At 44.8% G+C, this 20,342-nt stretch overlaps 1 protein-coding gene across 1 annotated transcript; it reads left to right on the forward strand.

Annotated features, from left to right (window-relative positions):
- Positions 1-11,140: 11,140 nt before the first annotated feature.
- On the forward strand, positions 11,141-19,805 carry BBC3 (BCL2 binding component 3). The gene is made up of 4 exons (XM_073641435.1): positions 11,141-11,350; positions 13,795-14,140; positions 15,044-15,216; positions 16,426-19,805. The coding sequence occupies exons 1-4, from the start codon at positions 11,192-11,194 to the stop codon at positions 16,540-16,542; spliced, it is 795 nt and encodes a 264-aa protein (XP_073497536.1). The 5' UTR covers positions 11,141-11,191; the 3' UTR covers positions 16,543-19,805.
- The last annotated feature ends 537 nt before the right edge of the window (positions 19,806-20,342 follow it).

Here is a 20,342-nt window from a genome sequence, read left to right on the forward strand (position 1 = left end):
AAATACTTGAGACTGGGGTGTAGGTTCATAGTCCAGCAGGACAACAGCTCAAAACATACTGCCACAGCTACAATGGATGGTTTAGATCAAAGCATATTCATGTGTGTGAACGGCCCAGTAACAGTCCAGACGCAAATCCCATTGGGAATCTGTGGCTTTCAAAGTGCTTTCCAAGCGATTTTAGCATCACTTGGAAAGTGCTTGACAACTTGGTCACACTATATAAATCCATGCAACCGGCATGGATTTTATATAGTGTGACCAAGTTAGTTAAAAATAAGAATAAAAATGGTAAAAAAAAAACAAAAAAACATTATACTCACCTTCCGATGGTCCCTGGTCGCCTTCTCCGGTCTTCCCGGTGTCTCCCGGTAGTGTAAAAGGACCTTCCATGACGTAATTTAGTCATGTGACAGCTCACGTGACCGCCGACATCAGCGGTCGCGTGACCTGTCACATGACAGAATGACGTCATGGAAGGTCATTTTACTCCATCGCGAGCCGCCGGGGAGCCAAGACGTTCGGGATAGAAGACCGGGGGCCATCAGAAGGTGAGTATGATGTTTTTTTTATTTTAAATTCTTTTTTTTTACAGGTACTATGGTATCTGGGTCTAGAGGACAGTCTCCTCTTCTCCAGACCCGGTGTAGCGCTGGCGTCCCTGCCCTCTGCTAGGCAGGGACGCTGCTCCCCTCACCGCTCTGCTCCGTGCCCGGCGTCCTCTCCCCGCTCTGCTGTCAGCGCGCGCTCCTTCCCGGCGTCCTCCTCCCGCTCTGCTCTCAGCGCGCGCTCCTTCCCGGCCCCTGTGCTTAGGGCGCGCGCGCGCGCGCTCCCCTCCTCTTAAAGGGGCCGCGCGCGCCGTCCTAAGGAGTCCCCGGCCAATGGCCGGAGGACTTCATCATATATAAGGCACCTCCTCCAAAATGGAGGTGCCCGAGCAATGTTGTTTGCACCTGTGTCTCACCTGTGCTTCAGCCCTCAGGTCCCGTTGCCAGTTACCTGCCAGTTTCCTGCCAGTTTCCTGCCAGTTTCCTGCTAGTTACCTGCCTGATTCCTGCCTGAATACTTGTTACCTGTCTGCCAGCCTGAGGTCCGACGGTCTGCCTTACTACTCCTGTCAGTCTGTCTAAAGGACCAGCCTGCCCGCTCACCTGGGAGCGCATATCAGCTACCTGCCTGCTTGCCTGAGGTCCGACGGTCTGCCTTACTACTCCGGTCAGTCTGTCTATGGACCAGCTTGCCCGCTCACCTGGGAGCGCTTCTCCGTTATCTGCCTGCTTGCCAGCCCGGAGGCTCCGTTGTCACGTGCTGTGACCACCAGCTATCTCAGAGACTCTTGCCCGCTCACCTGGGAGCGCATCTCCGTTACCTGCCTGCTTGCCAGCCCGGAGGTCCCGTTGTCACGTGCGGTGACCACCAGCTATTCCAGAGACTCTTGCCCGCTCACCTGGGAGCGCTTCTCCGTTACCTACCTGCCTGCCAGCCCGGAGGTTCCGCCGTCACGTGCCGTGACCACCTGCTATTCCAGAGACTCTCGCTTGCTCACCTGGGAGCACACATCTACCATCTGCCTGCTAGCCTACCCGGAGGCTCTGCCATCACAGGTCGTACCTACCCCTTACCCAGAGACTGCCCTGATCACTTGCCGTAACTCCCTGTCCGTTCACCCAGAGACTGCCACCCGCTCCCTTACAAGGGCCGCCCCCTTGTATAGTAGCTCAGAGGTTCCGCCTCCCGGACCCGTTACACCCGGGTACCATCCGTACATTGAATCACTTAATATCCGCATGAGCACATGTAGTCATGCGGATATTAAGCGATTCAATGCAAGTCAATAGCGGCAAAAATGCCGCGATTCTGCAAAATAATTGGTAGTGCTGCGGATTTTTCCGCAATGATAATCCGCAGAGGAAATTTCCGCAGCATGTGCACAGCACATGCGGATTATCATTGGGGGACATTGCAGACCTGCTAACAAGCGTTTTTAAGCATTTCTGCGATGGAATTGCCGCTGCGGAAACGCTTAAAAAACGCATAGTGGGCACACAGCCTAATGGCTTTCTTCTGGTGACTCGACCATGCAGCCCATTTTTCTTCAAGTGCCTCCTTATTGTGCATCTTGAAACAGCCACACCGCTAGTTTTCAGAGAGTCCTGAATTTCAGCTGATGTTATTTGTGGGTTTTTCTTTGCATCCCGAACAATTTTCCTGGCAGTTGTGGCCGAAATTTTTGTTGGTCTACATGACCATGGTTTGGTTTTTACAGAGCCCCTGATTTTCCATTTGTTTATCACAGTTTGAACGCTGCTGACTGGCATTATCAATTCCTTGGATATTTTTTTGTATCCCTTTCCTGTATTATACAGTTCAACTACCTTTCCCTGTAGATCCGTTGACAATTCTTTTGCTTTCCCCGTGACTCACAATCCAGAAACGTCAGTGGCTGGATGAAAGATGCAAGAGTCTGTCTGAATCCCAGAAACTCACCCAGCTTTTATGCACACACACTGATTTCAAGCAAACAGGTCACAGGTGAGGATGTTACCTTTAGTAGCCATTCAAACCCATTTGTGTCAAATTCTGTGCATGTTATCAGGCCAAAATTACCAGGGTATGTGAACTTTTGATCAGGGTCATTTGGATGTTTTTGGTTGTCATTAAGATTTAAAAAGAGAAAACACAGTAGTTTCACAATAAATGGCTTCACCCAACCAATAACCATGAGTGGAGAAATTTTTTTTTTGTTATAATTCATATTCTCTGAAACAAGGACAAGAAAGGAAAAATTCTGCCGGGGTGTGTAAACTTTTGAGCACAACTGTATCCATTTATCTATCCATTTATTTAATATCTATCCACCCATCCATCTCTCTAATTATCTATCTGACTGATATCTACAGTTCTATCTATCTATCTATCTATCTATCTATCTGTCTATCTATCTAATATCTACAATGCCTTGAAAAAGTATTCACATTCCATTAAGTTTTCCACATCTTTTCACATTACATCCACAAACTTAAATGTATTTTATTAGGATTTTATGTGATTTACCAACACAAAGTAGCAAGTGTTTGTGAATTGTAAAGGAAATGATACATGGTTTTATAAATATTTAAAAAACATAGATCTGAAAATTGTGACGTACAGATAGATAGATAAAAAAATAAAAGCAGCACTTTTCTTGAAAAATTGGATGCAAAACCCCCAAGGTTATCACCAAAATGTTTCATATACAAATACAAAAATTAAGGGTGGCACTCCCAGATCAGATAATGAGAAAACAGATTTTAATGTGAAGTTTTGGCTCAATATAGAAAGACCTTTCTCGGGCTTTGCTATTTTGAGCTGAAACATCGCATCGGATTAAAATCCCTTTTCTCATTATCTGATTTTGGACTGTTGCCCCCCATTTTTCAGATATAGATAGATAACTAGATAGATAGATAGATAGATAGATAGATAGATAGATAGATAGATAGCGTAGAAAAGCCAGGTAGGACTTGGCTTAATCCTAGCACTGCAGGTCTTAATTATATGTACCTGGCTAGCTTTGACTAAGAAACAGGAAATGGGTTCATTTTGTGTCAGTCTGCTGGGGGTTTATTAGAGGGGAGTGTGTTGAAAAAAAATGTGAGCTGTAGCTGAGAGACAAGCCAGGGTCTCTCACTGAATGGATCACAATAAAGCTAATTAGTAATATTTTGATAATTTTGTAACACTCATTCTACTTTACCCAAAACCATTTCTCTATTTCAGGTTGGATCAGATGAGCCATTGACTTTACATTTTTGTCAGCCTGTTATGCAGTTTTCATTGGACTCTAGGAGGCAACAAGTGAGTTTAAAGCAGGTCGGATTTGATTTCCTTAGAGATAGAAGTAGTCACAGTCTTGTAATGCCGCTTCTTATCTTCATGCATCTTCCGCCAGACTGAGGCTGTGTGCCCACGATGCGTTTTTCAAGCATTTACGCTGCGGAATTTCCGCAGCGTAAACGCTTTGGAAACGCTTGGTAAACCTTCCCCTATGGTCTCCAATGCAATTCCGCACTTTCAATGCCCATGCTGCGGATTTTTCCGCAGCGTTTATGCTGCGCTCAAAAATCCGCAGCATGTCCATTAATTTTGCGGAAGCACTGCATTTTCGCCGCCATTGACTTGCATTAGAACGCGCCAATTCCGCAAGACTGCATCTGTACTTGCGTAATTGGCGCGTTCTAATGTGCGGATGGTACCCGGGTGTGGAGGACAGGAGACTCTCCTCCACACCCAGGTACCATAAAAGCTGTAAAAAAAAGAATAAAATAAAAAAATAAAGATTATATTCACCTTCCGACGGCCCCCGGACTCCTTCTCTGTGCTTGCGGGCAGATCTATAGGACCTGCGCTGACGTCACAGTCATGTGACGGCAGGTACTTCAGTACAGAGCACCGCGAGCTGCCAGCAGCCAGCACAGGAGCGCAGCAAGTCTCGGAGGGCCATCAGAAGGTAAGTATAGGTTTATTTTTTTATTTTTAACCATTCTCTCGGGTCACACTATATAAATCCATGCCGTTTGCCACATGTCCCTGGCAGGAAAAACGCATGTACAATCCGCATGTACAATCTGCATGTACAATCCGCATGTACAATCCGCGTGCGTTTTTTTCTGCCAGGGAGATGCAGAAACGCTCAGGAAAAAATCCGGAGCATTTCTGCATCGTGGGCACATAGCCTGAGTGTGGAGTCAGGGCTGAGCTGAGCGTCTGTAATGACCGGCTTCAACTTTTATTCCTTTTCTGATATTTTCTTTGTGTGGTGGAACATACATGTTCTTATTTAAAGGCTTCCTCCAGACACACAGGACAAAATAGAGAATTGGTTTAGTATGATTCACTGTGTGAAGTTACAAAGCGACACTTGTTTTTGTGGTTGTGCTCAGCGCAGCATGCCCACGTGGTTGGGCAGTCACGCTACTATGCTCTGTAATGTAGAGAGAAGACTCGCCGGGAAGGATGATGAAAGTCATAACTGGTGACTGTCCTCCTCTGGCATTGATTGTCAAAGTGAAAACGAGGACGATGTGGGACATTTCCATCTAGGAATATTGATGATGCAATGAAGGAAGTAAGTACAAGTTCAGTGGTTTGTATAACTGGTCGATACTTACATAATAATGGATTTTAGATACTATGACCATGAATGTGTCACATCTGTAGTCATTCTATAACACTTGGGTACGCTTACGGTATTTTTCACATGGATTTCGGGGTCTATTTCCACAAACTACCTCCCATTTTTGTCTTGACGTACATACGGCTCTGGTATTTGCAAACCTCTTCAATAAGTGACAAATTACTTATTAAAGCTATATCTGCGCGGAAACCGTGGTGGGTAGTCACACACGGATTAACCCCATTGAATGAGGCAATTATCCACGCGGATTTGTGGAAAATCGGGAGCAGAAATCACCCAACAAAGAATTCTGCAAAGTGAACGTACCCCAAAGTTATGGTTACATGTGGAGGATACGCTGCGGATTTTCCATCCGGAATTTGCTGGTGGAAAATCCACAGAATATTGCAGTAACAGCAAAGTAGATGAGGTTTGCCACAATCTAGTCACACTCCTTGTAGAATCCATGCAGAGTCGGCATGTCAATTTGAACTTTGAAAACTGAAGCTTGTCAATTTACGCTGCGGATATTCACCATGGATTTCATGGCTATGTGCACCCGGAGTTTTTTGAAGAGGGTTTACTCCAAAAAAATGCCTGAAAAATCGCTTAAGAAACACTTCAATTCTCTTCCTATTCATTACTATTGTAAAACCATGTTATCGTTCATGGGTTCAATTTTTGTAACGTTTTTTTTTCCACTTCAGCTTTGGAAAAATACATTGTGCATGAAAAGAAAGTGCATGTCAACTCCTGATGGAATCTGCTCCAAACTGGGCTGTGTCCAGTCAGAAGGCTGCAAAAAAAAACTCTTCGAGGAAAAAAACAACTTCAGGAGGAAACTACTTCAGTACAATCTCCTTTTTTTTGTGAAGTTTTTATTTTCCTGATGAGAGTCCCAAAGTGGTTTTGAAGAGTTTACGAAGAGTTTTTTTCTGAAGCATTCTTGTAGTCTTTTGATTGGACAGTGACTAGTTTAGGCAATGTGCACACTACGTTTTTCGAGCAGTTTTTGGAACAGAAATTCTCCAAATCCTCCTCAGAATCTCAAAACTTTTCAAAAACTTTGAGTTACCGCTTAGTTTCTTCTCCAAACATTCAGCAAAAAGATTCCATGTGCTCATAGCCTTAGTTTGGGTATCTGGACACGGCGTCATTAAGATGGCATCGCGACTGCCGAGTTTTCCCAGGTGAAGCCGTTTTAGTAAAAAAAACATTGGTGGTCGTTTTCCTAAGGCAGCTTTGCCGGCAGCATTGCTGTAGTTCTTGTGGCGGCTCCGCTGCCGGTGTCTCCTGCTCTGCGTTGTTATAGTTCCGCTAGGAAGCGGCCTGAAAAACGAGCATTTCCAAACCCTGACGCGGTAAAAGACATGACACAAGACAAAACATTGGCACAGCAATCTTGTTTTGACATTTCCATGCACTATGTTCTTTTTATGGGGCACTTTTTCGGAATCCGCCTGAAAAAGACATGGTGTTCATATACCCTTGGAGAGTTTCTGCTTCAAAAGCTCAGTAAAAAAAAATCAATGTGGACCCCAGTAGTTGGACCCCCAGTGATCAGGAACTGATAACTTCCAAATTGGCTCCAACACCTTTATCAATTCATCGGGTTGCTGATCTTCCTATTCACCGAGTTTCTTCTATTATTCCGACCATGATGTCCTTCTCCAGTGATCGCTCTTCTTTGTATGATGTGTCCAAAGTAGGCAGTCATAGCTTGTTGATCCTTGATTGACAGGTCTGGCTTGATTTGTTCCAAAACTGATATGTTTGTTCTTCTTGCCATCCATTTAATTGGTAACATCCTTCTCCAGCACTGCATAACCATGTTAGCTCCAAGGAAACACATGCAGTCATCATTGTTTTCCATCAAAAAGGGCTTTACAGGCAAGGCCACTGCTGCTTAGAAGATTGCCCCTAAATCGACCACATATTGAATCATCAAGAACTTCAAAGAGAGATAGATGTTCAATTGCTGTGAAGAAGACTTCAGGGTGCCCAATAAAGTCCAACAAGTACCAGGACCCTCTCCTAAAGAGGATTCAACTACGGAATTGGTTCAACACCAGTGCTGAGCTTGCTCCTGAATGGCAGCAGTCAGTTTTTAGCGCACCTGCCTCACAGTGAAGCCAAGGATTTTAGAGGCTGGCTTGGTGTAAAGAAGGGCAGCAAAGAAGTAATTTCTCTCCAAGGAAAGCATCAAGGACAGATTGACATTCTGCAGCAAGTAGAGGGATTGGACTGCTGATAACGGGGGTAATGTTATTTTCTCTGATGAAGTCCACTTCTGTTTAGGTTATCTGGAAGAATGATTGTCCGGAGAAGAAAAGGTGAGCTCTACCATGAGTCCTGTGTCCGCCAACAGTAAAGCATCCTGAGACCATTCATGTGTAGGGGCTTCTCATCCATGGAGGGGGCTCACTCACAATTTTGCTTAAGATCACTACCATGAGTATAGACTGGTATGTAAACCTAATCCAAGAGCAACTCCAACCATCCAGGAGCAATTTGGTGATGAACAATGCTTTTTTCAACATGGTGGAGACCATGTCACAAGTCAAAAGTGATAACTAAGTGGCTCGGCGAATGAAACATTTAAATTTAGGGTCCATGGCTAGAAAACTCACCTGTGGTCAATCCTCGAAAAAAACAGGTTGACAAACAAAAACAGAAATTGTGATAATCTCTGAGCACTGATTACACAAGAATGGGCCATCAGTCAAGATTTAGCCCAGAAACTGATATCCAGCTGCCAGGGTGAAGTCTTGAGAAATAATGGTCAACATTGTAAATGTTAAGTCTTTACATAAACTTTTTGTATTTGTCAATAAAAGTTTAAACACTTATGAAATGCTGATAATTGTACTGCAGTAAGCACAGACACAATGACTAAAAGATCCAAAGACACTGAAGCAGCAAACAAAATTTGTGTCAGTTTCAAAACTTTTGGTTACAATTGTATCGTTAGATAATTGTTGGCCAAACAATCGTCCAGCTGATAGCTATCTCTTCTATGGGGAGAGAGGAGTAAGCCACTGCCAGGATCAACATAAGGATTGGGAGACTGAATTCCAACATGTCCAATCCTTGTCTCTCCTGACATAATCTGTCCCACATTGGGTGGTCGGCAAATTGTGCCGAAATCGATTTAGCCGACTTTTATCCAATGTGCACGGGGAGAGTTTGTAATCTGGTAACACTGACGCCTTTACCCCGGTGTGCACCTTTATGCCATCTCATGGCTGCCATACACTCAGGTGCCGATGTATCAATTTATCCGCTACTCCATGAACACCTTGCAGGCGAGGGGTGGCATGTGTGGGTGCCGATGCACCAATTCAGCCGCTACTCTATGAGCACCTTGTAGGCGAGAGGTGGCAAGTGAGGGCATGGCACAGAGCAGATGGCACGGATTTTGGATTGCACAGAGGGTTTATATCAGTTTAGCAATACTTCTGCACATATAATATAATGCAAAACTTTGTAATCAGCGCCTATGTGAGCGTTCTTTCCGCTTCCCCTCAGCTGGGAAGAAGCGATTATGGAATCAGGAGATGCTATGAATAGTACAGGAGCAGCAGCACATGGGCTGACGCTGGGTGTTCTGCAGCAGATTTGGATGGTTTGGATGCTGCTGCTGAGCAGAGCCAGGATCTGCCCTCTTCTGCTCTCAGTTCCCTGGCAGTCCCAGCACATCTCATGCAGCAGCTACACAATATATTGCACTGATTGGTCCGCGCCATGTGAATGGAGCCGAGGATACATCCAATGGCAAAGCTGCAATGGGACAGAGGACCAGTGAGGAGAGAGCGCCGCAGCCATCCAGGATACAGCGTTCATCAGCATCTCCTGGAGACACTTCCAGTTAACCCGTTCCCATGTAGCTCCCAAAGTAATGAACCAAAACAACGGCACGGAAAGAAGTACAAAACCAGACGAGGTTTATGGAGACGAGTGATAAACCAGGGCAGGATTACAGTCACCAGCATTTACAATAATGGGGATTATACTGCAAAGTGTTCACCCCTAGCGAGGAGTAAACAGGGTGCAGGATTAGGGTGACATGCATGTAACTACAGCGGGATTACTGGGACAGATATTACACCAGAATAGGATTATAGTAATAGGTATTAATGCTGGACTGGCATAAAGTCACACCTATCCATGCAGCAGGATTAGAGCACCAAGTATCGAAGCCGAGTGCCAGATTATAATACTGAGATTAAACCAGGGCAGGATTATAGTACAGAGATTAAACCAGGGAAGGATTATAATACTGAGATTAAACCAGGGCAGGATTATAGTACAGAGATTAAACAGGGAAGGAATATAGTACAGAGATTAAACCAGGGCAGGATTATAGTACAGAGATTAAACAGGGAAGGATTATAATACAGAGATTAAACCAGGAAAGGATTATAATACAGAGATTAAACCAGGAAAGGATTATAATACAGAGATTAAACCAGGGCATGATTATAAAATAGAGATTAAACCAGAGCAGGATTATAGTACAGAGATTAAACCAGGAAAGGAATATAGTACAGAGATTGAACCAAGGCAAGATTATAATACTGAGATTAAACCAGGGCATGATTATAATACAGAGATGAAATCAGGACATGATTATAAAATAGAGATTAATTCAGGTCAGGATTATAGTACAGAGATTAAACCAGAGCAAAATAATAATACCGAGATTAAACCAGGGCAAGATTATAGTACCAAATACCAAACCTGAGCAGCGGATTATAATATGGAGATAAAACCAGAACAAGATTATAGTATAGCGGTTAAACCAGCCCAGGATTATAGTACAGAGGTGAGACCAAGGCAGGATTATATTATAGTACCAAGAGGAGCAGATTCTAATGTAGAGATTGTGGAGGGCAGGATTAAATCCGAGGATTACACCAGGACAGGATTATAATGCCAAACACTGAAGCGAAGCAATGATTCTAATACAGGGACTAAACCAAGCAATGATCAGAGGGGCAGTGAGACTAAACCTGATAATACCTGCACAGTTTCCTAAGGATGTGACATCTGAGAACAGGAAACAGTCCCCACTGAAGCCACAATCTAAGAGATTACAGATTAGGAATAAACCTGTAATGTATAGAGAGAATATAGACACACATACCACTACAGAGCTCCTGCACCATAGAGGTCAGCTAGGGTTACAGGTACTGGATTAATAATAGGGGCATAGATACCATACAGGCAGACTATGGGGTCCTAGGACAGAGAGGGGGTCCGGCCCTGGTTGGTCCCATCTTGTTTACTTGTGGGTGGGGAAAACCTGTGCAGGACCCCCTCAGCAGACAGATAAAAGAGTTATGTGTCCAGAAGGAGCTCACTGACTGATTCTCAGGTACCTCATCCTGCAGCCAGCAATAGATGGTGCAGGACAGAATGTATAAAAGGCAAATAGAGCAAGACTTTAATGATAGACAATTGCAAAATAATATTTGTTTTAAACCCTAAATACATGCATTTAATAAGTGTCCTGAAAGGTGGACAATTCCTTTAAGCTTTGATCACGTGTCATTTAGGATCAGACACATGGGATCTGCGGTGAAGTCAAGTGCACAGAGTGATCTCTTGGGTCTGACAGGAGGAGCTATAGACCAGGGCGAAACTTTTTAGCCAACTGCAACTTCTGACAGCTGACTTTGGAGTGAAATATGTAAATCGCGAGATGGAGGTGACGTCATCACTGCTGTACATTGGGATTACTGGATTACATGACATAATATCATTAGGGGGTAAAATCCAGGATTATCATAGAAAATAAAGGCGCAGCAGCCAATATTGGGGATTAGGGTTGCACAGGGGCATGAGGGGTTAACATTAACCCCCGGTCGCCCGGCGCTCAGCTGACACCGCGCGGGATCTGCATGTCCCAACATGTTGATGTTATGATGGGCGTGGCCTGAGCGGTGAGTGGCGGGCTGGGCGATGGGCGTGGTCTCCAGGTCTCCGCTCTAAGCGGGCGTGGCTTGTCCAAGTTGGCTGCTGGCTGCTCCAGTTATGCTGTTAGTGGAAGTGTGTGAGTCGTGTGTATGCGCAGCCCTCCGTGCGACCTGCGGGAGAGCGAGCTGTCCGTGCCCCAAACCTCACTGTGCTGCCGCCTATGGGAGCAGCGGACGGAGACTACTGCACCAAGCCCATGTCACAGCTGTGAGCCGGGTAAGTGCCTCGTTTGCTCCCCCGAAATATGTGTGTGCTGGGGGCATCCGAGAGGGTCTGCACACCGGGGTAGTGCACAACATGGTGCAGTGCTGGGGGCTCTGGGGATCCAGCTGCTCCACTAAGTACCTTCCTGCACCCTGAGACCTCTGCCTCACCTTGCTGCCCCCACTTGTGCTGCCTGCCTCACCTTACTGGTCACCTGCCTCACCTTGCTGCCCCCACTTGTGCTGCCTGCCTCACCTTACTGGTCCCCTGCCTCACCTTGCTGCCCCCACTTGTGCTGCCTGCCTCACCTTACTGGTCCCCTGCCTCACCTTGCTGCCCCCACTTGTGCTGCCTGCCTCACCTTACTGGTCCCCTGCCTCACCTTGCTGCCCCCACTTGTGCTGCCTGCCTCACCTTACTGGTCACCTGCCTCACCTTGCTGCCCCCACTTGTGCTGCCTGCCTCACCTTGCTGCCCCCACTTGTGCTGCCTGCCTCACCTTACTGGTCCCCTGCCTCACCTTGCTGCCCCCACTTGTGCTGCCTGCCTCACCTTGCTGGTTGCCTGTCTCACCTTGCTGCCCCCTCGTGCTGCCTGCCTCATCTTGCTGGTCCCCTGCTTCACCTTGCTGCCCCCCCCCCCCCCCCTTGGGCTGCCTTCCTCACCTTACTGCCCCTCATGGGTCCCCTACTTCACCTTGCTGCTCCCCTTGTTCTGCCTGCCTCGCCTTGCCTGCCCTCCTCGGGCTGCCTGCCTGCCTCACCTTGCCTGCCCTCCTTGGGCTGCCTGCCTGTCTCACCTTGCTGCCCCCCTTGGGTGCCCTGCCTCACCTTGCTACCCCCTTGTGCTCCCTGCCCCACTTTGCTGCCTCCACAAGATTATTGTATTGCTGCACCCCATATTAGCTTTTGTAGTTGCTTGATGCATTGTTGCACCCCATGAAGTTCTGCATTTCCTTTTGGACCCATAACATTTCTAAACCTTATTACTGCACCCCAGAGTCTCGCATCTACCCACACCCAACCCTAACATCTTAGATCCCACTTCTCATACCCATCGGATCTCTGTATTGTCTTTTTACACCCCAGAGATTTCTATAGTTCCTCGCTGTACCCCCAGGGTCTTTATATTGCCTCGCTGCACCCTTAGGGACCTGTGTTGTGTCTTGTCGCCTTTTGAGCTCACTGCACCTTGTGGATCTCAGTCTGTGCCGGCTAATTCTTAGACTTCAGCATTGTTCTGGGGCGCACCTGCATGTGAATTTGACTTGGTTTGCACAGGTAGGGTTAGGTGTATTGAGGTTCTGAGGGATGATCTGTGTGGTGAGGGGCTACAGGGTGTTTACATTGCCGTGGTCTGGGGTGGGGTATTCAGTATGTTTATTATTGCTGCATTGCTATGTATTACATATAATATATATATCCCGTGTGCTGTGGTCCGGAGCCTCTGCCCTGACATGTTCAGAAGGGGGTTTCCTGCTCTTTTGACTTTGAAGTTGTCTGGTTCCTCCTGCCTGTCCTGGTCTTGCAATGATCCACCCTCACCTTCCAAAAAATTGTTTATGGGCGTCCCTGATCCCTATTGTTTGCACTGCAGATATAGCGGATTTTTTTAGCTGTAGGATACTGAATAGCTGAGCCTTTGCCAGGTATATAGACGATCTCTGCAGCGGCACAGTGTGCGTGCCATCCCATATAGCGAGCACACGTGGCGCAGATACCAGCTAGAACGGGGTATAATTTGTGATTCTCCTCTGCAATAATGACCAGTTGAAGAAGAAAAAAAAAAAAGGAATTGTGGGGCGAGAGGAATTCATGTAACAGCTGGATGTCACACTCCAGAGATCAGAATGTCCAGCGCTCAAAATCAGCCTGTTCTGGAATGTTGTGCTGACACGATGTGTGTTATCACGTAGCAAGGTGGTCATCCCATGTATATAGGGACCCTGCCTGGTATATATTCCTCCCCACGGTCTATATGTTAGAGAAAAACAAGTGCATTGTCCTCTCTCCAGGGTAGCGGTCACCTGTTTGTTATTGTTGTCAGGTTACTGGGAGCTGTGGCTGGGGGGGGGGGGAGAAGCCTGGGAATGTTTTTATTAAAGCCCTTGTCTTGTTTCCTTAAGAGCGTCCGACACACGCTGGGTCATATAAGGATTTTTACACACCAGTCTGTAAGATTTGTTTACAAACAGTGATGGTGAGAAGGTGGCAGCAGCACCCTCTACTGGTCACTATGGTGCCTCGCAACATCGTGGCAGACTGGCAAAAAACCGCTGCACCTCGCCTCGACTGGGATTGCAGCGCTGGTGGAACTTGAAGCACATGCACACTTTAATATATAGATCGTAAAAAAAAAATCCTAAAATTTCCCCTAAATGCATGTTACATCAAATGACAATGACTTCAGTTCATGTCATTCCTAAAACATTATTATTTTTTTTTTCTTTGTATCAGATTCCAATTTTCAAAATGGCGAGACCACTTCATGATGGGAGTACCTCCGAACCCGTGGGAAAAATCCAATCCGAAGCCAGCCGTACTTTCCCCCCTGACGTCAGTGCCTGCGAAGCCTCTTCTTCTACCATCTGTGAACAGAACTTGCCAGCGAGCCATCCCACTGCCCCCACCTCCCGCACCTTAGCGTCCGCGTGCCAGCGACGCCCCTCTCCCAGTGAGAACCACTGCCAGGACCGACTTGAAATGGTTAACAGTTGTGACCCCGAACCTTCCTCGACCACTTGTGAACGGAGGCATTGCTCTTGCCCAGAATCCTTCAGCACTGGAGAAACCACTGCCTACGGTAGGTTGTGAAAATCCATAATTCTTCTAAAATCGTTAGCGCATGGACATTGCAATATTACATATGTAACAGCGGGTTAAGTCTCGGATAAATTAGGTTTACGTTCAGGGGTGCGGGGTGGGCCATATGCCCCAAGTTCTGGGGTGATGCCATCAAGACTTGTTGGGACAGATTTCAAGCTCTTGGGGACCTTTAAAAGGCCACTTATTTGCATAGTTGCCATCTCATTTGATATGGTAATGTGTTGCATATTTGGCACTGACCCGTTACTATTTTTCCTCTCGCTTTCATACTAGCTCAATAACCATGCTGTCCTTTTGGGTGTCGCAGTAGTGACCATGGGTCTCTTGGGTACTTTCACCACATAAGTTCACCTTTTCACTCCTGTTTACCAAATAGTTCTTCTTGCACATGTTCCTTTTTTCTTCCTGTTTACGAAGCTGCACGTCTGGCCTTATGCCAGTTCTCCCGAGACCAGTCATGACACCCTGGCAGGAGTCCAGCGTGTCTGGAAGTGTTGGCTTCATGGTTACACTGGCACAGTCATGTGCTGGAATGAAATATACTATATAATTTGAAATCACCCGGCTCCACCATTCCCAGCCTGTCTGAGCGTTGGTAACAGAATGGGGGGGGTTGTTATATACATGTTGCATCAGTGGTGACGGCCATATGACTGAGCGTCTGGATTTTCCCTATATGAATTGATTGGTCGATGTATGAGAACATATGGTGTAACTTCTGAGGTCATTCCCCTACATAGGGGGGGCAGAACTCAGACATTGCAAGCTAAATGACATTTGGTTCTCAAAGAAGAGACCCCCTTTAATTTTGCAAAAAAAAAAAAAAAAATCTACCTCTGTGATCTGTATCCATAACTAAGACTACGATTCTCCTTGCCAGGTCTCAGGCATACGGCCCATGAACACTCCCGGGTGGGGATGGACACAGATGTTTCTAATCAGAATGACGCCCAAGGAGATCGCCCCTTGGCAGGAGAAATACCCATAGAACGGGAGATTGCCCTACGCCTGCGCAGGATTGGGGACCAAATGAATGACCGGTATCTGCAAAGGGTAAGTTTTGATGCTATTTTACCCCCTCTGTGCCACTGTACCCTCATATGCTTGTCAGATTATTGCTGGTTTACCAGTATTTTTATGTGCATGAAAGTTTATGCAATCACTCAATGTGGACATTGCAGTGTTAATACCTCACTCCAGACCCCATAACGCCCGCATTGTGATCCTCCTGCTCGGCACAAGCTCGCACACTGTGTCTTCCCTTTGTGCTGCAAATTGACTGTGTTCTGGGCTCTGCCGCTCTTCCTCCTTTTTATACGTGTTGCTATATTTAACCCATGACTCAGACGCCTGCCGGGATCCAGGCTCCTCCCTGCGCTGCCACCATCTGTCTTATTTATCTCCTCCCGCAATGACTAAACCTCCCTAATCCACACGGTCAGGACCTGATTGAGCGTTGCCAGAAGGGGTTAAGTTGCTGGCGCTGCTTTGGTGCAGCCTTCGCCCCGAGATCGTCATTAAACTAGAGAAATCAGCGCAAGTAATAAGAGATGAAGAAGCGTCGGATTGTGTTGTTCCAGCATATTTTGGGTTAACTATAAAATCTAAAAAAAAAATTATATTAATTTTTTATATCCAGCATCGGACATATTATTTATTTTCGATCATCCCAAAAAAAAAGTTTCATTAAAGGGCATCTCCACAACCAAACTAATATGGCAGCAATGATTGAGCATTGAACACGCTTAAAGTTTGTAATGTACTCATTATTAACTGCAAGAAGAGAATAATATAAATCCCCAAGCTAAAGCCCGCTTGAGGCAGCGGAGAGCCCCTTAAATGTGGCTCGATGGGGAAATTGAGTAACTGCACCCTCTGGTGTCCATATTTAATCATTGCAATACTGTAATATCGATGTCACTATAAATGAGTTTTTAAAACTTGTCATGGGGCTTGTTCACACGTAGCGTTATTTTTTCCAAATGCAGCTGATTTTACTGCAACAGCAAAATAAATGAGATTTCTAAAAATCTTTCGTATGATCCATTTTTTGACCTGTGCTGCTGCGTTGGAAAAAAAAATTTTTTTCCCACATTGAGAAAAAACACATGTAATTTCTGCTGTGCTTTTTTTTTTTTTTTTTGGTCCTAGAATTTTGTGAGAAGAGGGGGGGGAACATCAAAACGCTACATGTGAACATACCCATACACAATATTAAATTTTGATGACTGACATTTAATATGCCTTTTTTTTTTATTTCAGAGGCAGAATGGACAGCGGCAGTGGTGGGGTCCTCTGCGCTGGCATCTCACTCAGATCATCTCCGAGATTGTGGCTGCCTTGTACAATCCACTTGTAGACATTTTGCCGCAGAACTAAGACAGCTTGTGCCATGTGGACTACTGGTACAAAGAATTTGGGCATTTTTCCGATGCCTGCATTCAATCCCATGCTGATTTGACTTCTGCGGGACGGAAGTCACAAGACTTGGACAGTCTCCGCGGACAGTGCTATGCTGAAGTCCACTGGGTGTTAAGACAATGATTTAGAAGCGTCTGAGTCCAAGACTCTTCCATCAGATATGGGTTTTGACCTGTGCGAGGCGTTGCCGGCGTCAATAAAGACATGGCGGATATGGTAAATGCCTTATCTTCCTACTGAGCTCACTGGCAGACTTTTCCTAAGGAAATCAAGTGGGTTTTTGCTCAGTAAAGACATTGATAAGATGGCTGTCACAAATGGGGATTATTGGGAATGTGGATTAAGTGGTGTTGTTGAAGTGAAGGCGTTCTGAAGAGTTTCGGTTGAAACAAAACTATGGCACATTCTTTAACAAAAAAAAAAAAAAATATAAAAAAATAAGTTTTTACTGAGTACATGGAAAGATTTCTAGCCGGGGGTGACTCGAGTCTGGTCACTCCGCCTTCTAATGCACTCCTGTCTCTGGCTGGAAAGGGTAATTTTTCTGAGCCATACTAAACTGCCCTTGTAGCCAAATTGTGGAAATCTAGACAAGCCATACAGAAATCTTGCTGGCCTCCTTTTTTGCATGCTTTGATCGGCCCAAGAATCCTAATTTCATATACATAGAGCTCAGCATGTCGCCACTCTGTACTTACCTAGGTCCTGATAGCACTTAAAGAAAAAAAATGAAAAACAACTTTTTTTTTTTTTTCCCTACCAAGTCCAATGCCTGACATTTAGTCCCTGCAAAACTTCCATATTGAAACTTTTTGTTTTCTCTTCCTACAACCGTTTTTTTTTTTTTTTTATATATATTCATGGAAGAAGAAAAAAATTACTTTCAGTAAAAAAATGAAAATGTAAGTGGTGTAAAAATCAAAGAACAAATATCACTTGTTTGTTTTTAGTTTTTTTTTTATTGTCATTTTTTTCCCTTACCTGAAAGAACAATTTTTTTTTTTTTTTTTTAAATCTCAAAAGGGAATTAAAAATTTTGAGGTGTTTTTCGATTTATTTTTAGTTTTTTGTTCAACTCCCACCACATCACCACTTTCTCCTTGAAGAAGGATACATTTAGCCTGTGGTCTTAAAGGGGATCTTTCACTTGCCATAAATGTATCCCTTTTTTTTTTTTTATTACCCAGTGTAAATGCCGCTATTCTCCTGAATCCGGCGTTGTTTTTCTTTTGCTCCTCGGCTTCTCCATTCTTGAGATATGGCCCCTTCTTCCCGGTATAGTAATTTAACCCTTTTATGCAAGTGGGCATGGTTAAGAACACTTCCTTAGAGATGAGTTGATGACCACACCCACTTGTAAAATGGTTAAATTTCTATACCGGGATGAAGGGGCCATATCTCAGGAATGGAGAGGCGCAGGAGCTAAATAACAACATCTCCGGACTCGGTAAAACAGCGCCATTTACACTGGGAAAAATTACATATTTTTTGGCAAGTGACAGGTCTTTTTTTTAAAGGAAAGGATTAAAGTGCGCCTTCAATTATGTAGAGAAACTATACAGTTAGTCTTTACTAATAACTTGCACCGAGCGGGGTCAACATTATATGAAGTAGCAGACAGAGCGTCCCGCATCCAGTACCAAGCCAGCGTTGTAGGATGTAATGTGATTCTATATCTTGGATGCCATACTGGATATGGGGGGACACCCTGTCTCCTTTGGAATGGACCATGATCAGTCCATGCTGCTTTTTCGAGTTAATCCTTGTGCACATTTCTTTATACAATTGGAGGTAGGCATTAAGTCCATGTATGGCGTGTGCTAATGTATGAAGTCCAAGACCACTCGTGCACTATAAATTTCTCTTACAGGGCTTATACCCCAGGCATCTTTAATATCTCTGTTTTCTAAGTCTCGCATATCAAAACTCATGTTAACCCATAGCAACAAGTCCTAAAACTGCACTGGACTAACTAAAACCCAAGTTCTGAATGGTTGCTATGAGCAACAAGGCTCATGTTCATTAGTCAGCTGGGTAAAAATGGTGTTTTAGGTGTTCCTAAAGGTCTTAATCGGTTACTGCCATTTTTCAATCACAAATTAAGGAACCCTAAATTCACCCTCTGTCCTACATTACATGGATGATTCATTGCTGGTCGGCCCTTTCTTTAGGTTGAGCATCTGAGGCCTTGACTAAAGTTGTTGCCCATAGCAACCATTTGTTTTTCCCTAGTGCAGGCTTGAAAACGAATGCAAAGTTCTGATATATATATATAATATTCGGCCATGATGAAGTTGAATTGAATCACTATTGTCAAATATCTTCAATCTGATTGGCTGACCAATGTTTTTTTTTGGTCATCAGTCTCCATATTGGTGCTATGCTCATGACCTTTTATATGACCACTTTTTCTGCATAGGGATTAATGAACCTCTAGTAAGGGATATAAAGATGCCCAAGTCCTTACAAAACTTGCGCTCCCTGACTACTTCTAATTTACTTGTGGAAATAATTTGACGTGGTTGTCACCCTGCGGACCTGTTAAATACATATACAGCCAAATTTTAGGGATTTAACAGAAGGGCTAATCGATCCAGATCTATACGGCCTTGACGGAGGCCATCTTCTTTCTGCAGCCACATGTTTAGTTTCCCACTTATCACAGCAATATCTCCTGCTTCCCCCCCCCCCCAGATTCATTGCAGTCTCGCTGTCCGTGATTCTGGTGCCCCCTGTAGGCTAATGCCGGCTTCAGGTCCCATATTTCATCCCATGTACCGGTGACAGATTTTAATAAAATTTATTCTAAAGAAAATCAATTTAAAGGTTTAAGATATTGAAATTTTATTTTTATTTGTACAGTTTATGAAATGTTCTCTATATTTTTGTTTACAGCAGAGATGCTGAGAGAAACGGAGACGAGTATATTTATTTCTGGGTAGTCCACATACTGCATAATCCTTATAATAATCTGTCATATTTCACAGCAATTTTTCCTTTCACTAATCCAAAATAATAAAGGCCGTATCTGTCCCCCATCAGGACTGAATCCAGGGGACTTCTCACTTCAGGCTGTTATATATGTAAATACTGTACATCTGTGAAACGGAAACATCATTTTCTTTTTTTTTTTCTCTTTCTGTTCTGTACATTTTGTGATTGCATTCTTTTTGTACATGGATTTTGTATTTCTTTTCAATAAAATTTGGATCTGAATTATATTTGGTGGCTCTTGGCTCATTCATGACACTTACAGCCAGCGGCTGATTCCCAGCTGTTTGGGGGACTAAAAGTCCAAGCGTCGTCAAAGGAAAGCTTTTGCTCTATCACTCCAGTAGTCCCACTGCGCTGTAGATCATTGTCCGATCTAAAATGACAACTCTGCAGTCACTTTGACTTGTGAATCCTCACATCGCGTGCACAGTATGCCCTGAGGATTCTGCGGGAATGGCAGTTGTGACCACAAGCATGTAATGTGCATACTCCCGGCCACAATCGGACTAGACTGTGTCAATCTAGTCTGATTGTGGCCGGGAGTATGCACAACACATACTTGGGTCACGTTCCCGGCACTGACATCGGAGACACTTCACAGCGCAGTGTGCACGGTGTGAGGATTCACAGGTTTGCAGTCACAAAGAGTGACTTCAGAACTGTAGTTTTAGACCAAACAACCCCTTTAACTATACAAATCCAATGACTGCAGCTTGGTGAACTGTTGAGAAGAGATGCTGATTGAGCCTTAGTTAATACTTACA

Source organism: Phyllobates terribilis, unplaced genomic scaffold, assembly GCF_046119375.1.
Source record: "Phyllobates terribilis strain yellow unplaced genomic scaffold, ASM4611937v1 Scaffold_7__3_contigs__length_470593459, whole genome shotgun sequence".
In the NCBI taxonomy this organism is placed as follows: Eukaryota; Metazoa; Chordata; class Amphibia; order Anura; family Dendrobatidae; genus Phyllobates; species Phyllobates terribilis.

Coding starts and splice junctions, on each gene's coding strand:
- BBC3 (XM_073641435.1), top strand. CDS start 11,192: ATGCTGTTAGTGGAAGTGTGTGAGTCGTGTGTATGCGCAGCCCTCCGT. Junction 14,141..15,043: donor TGGAGAAACCACTGCCTACG/GTAGGTTGTGAA, acceptor TCTCCTTGCCAG/GTCTCAGGCATACGGCCCAT. Junction 15,217..16,425: donor ATGACCGGTATCTGCAAAGG/GTAAGTTTTGAT, acceptor TTTTTATTTCAG/AGGCAGAATGGACAGCGGCA.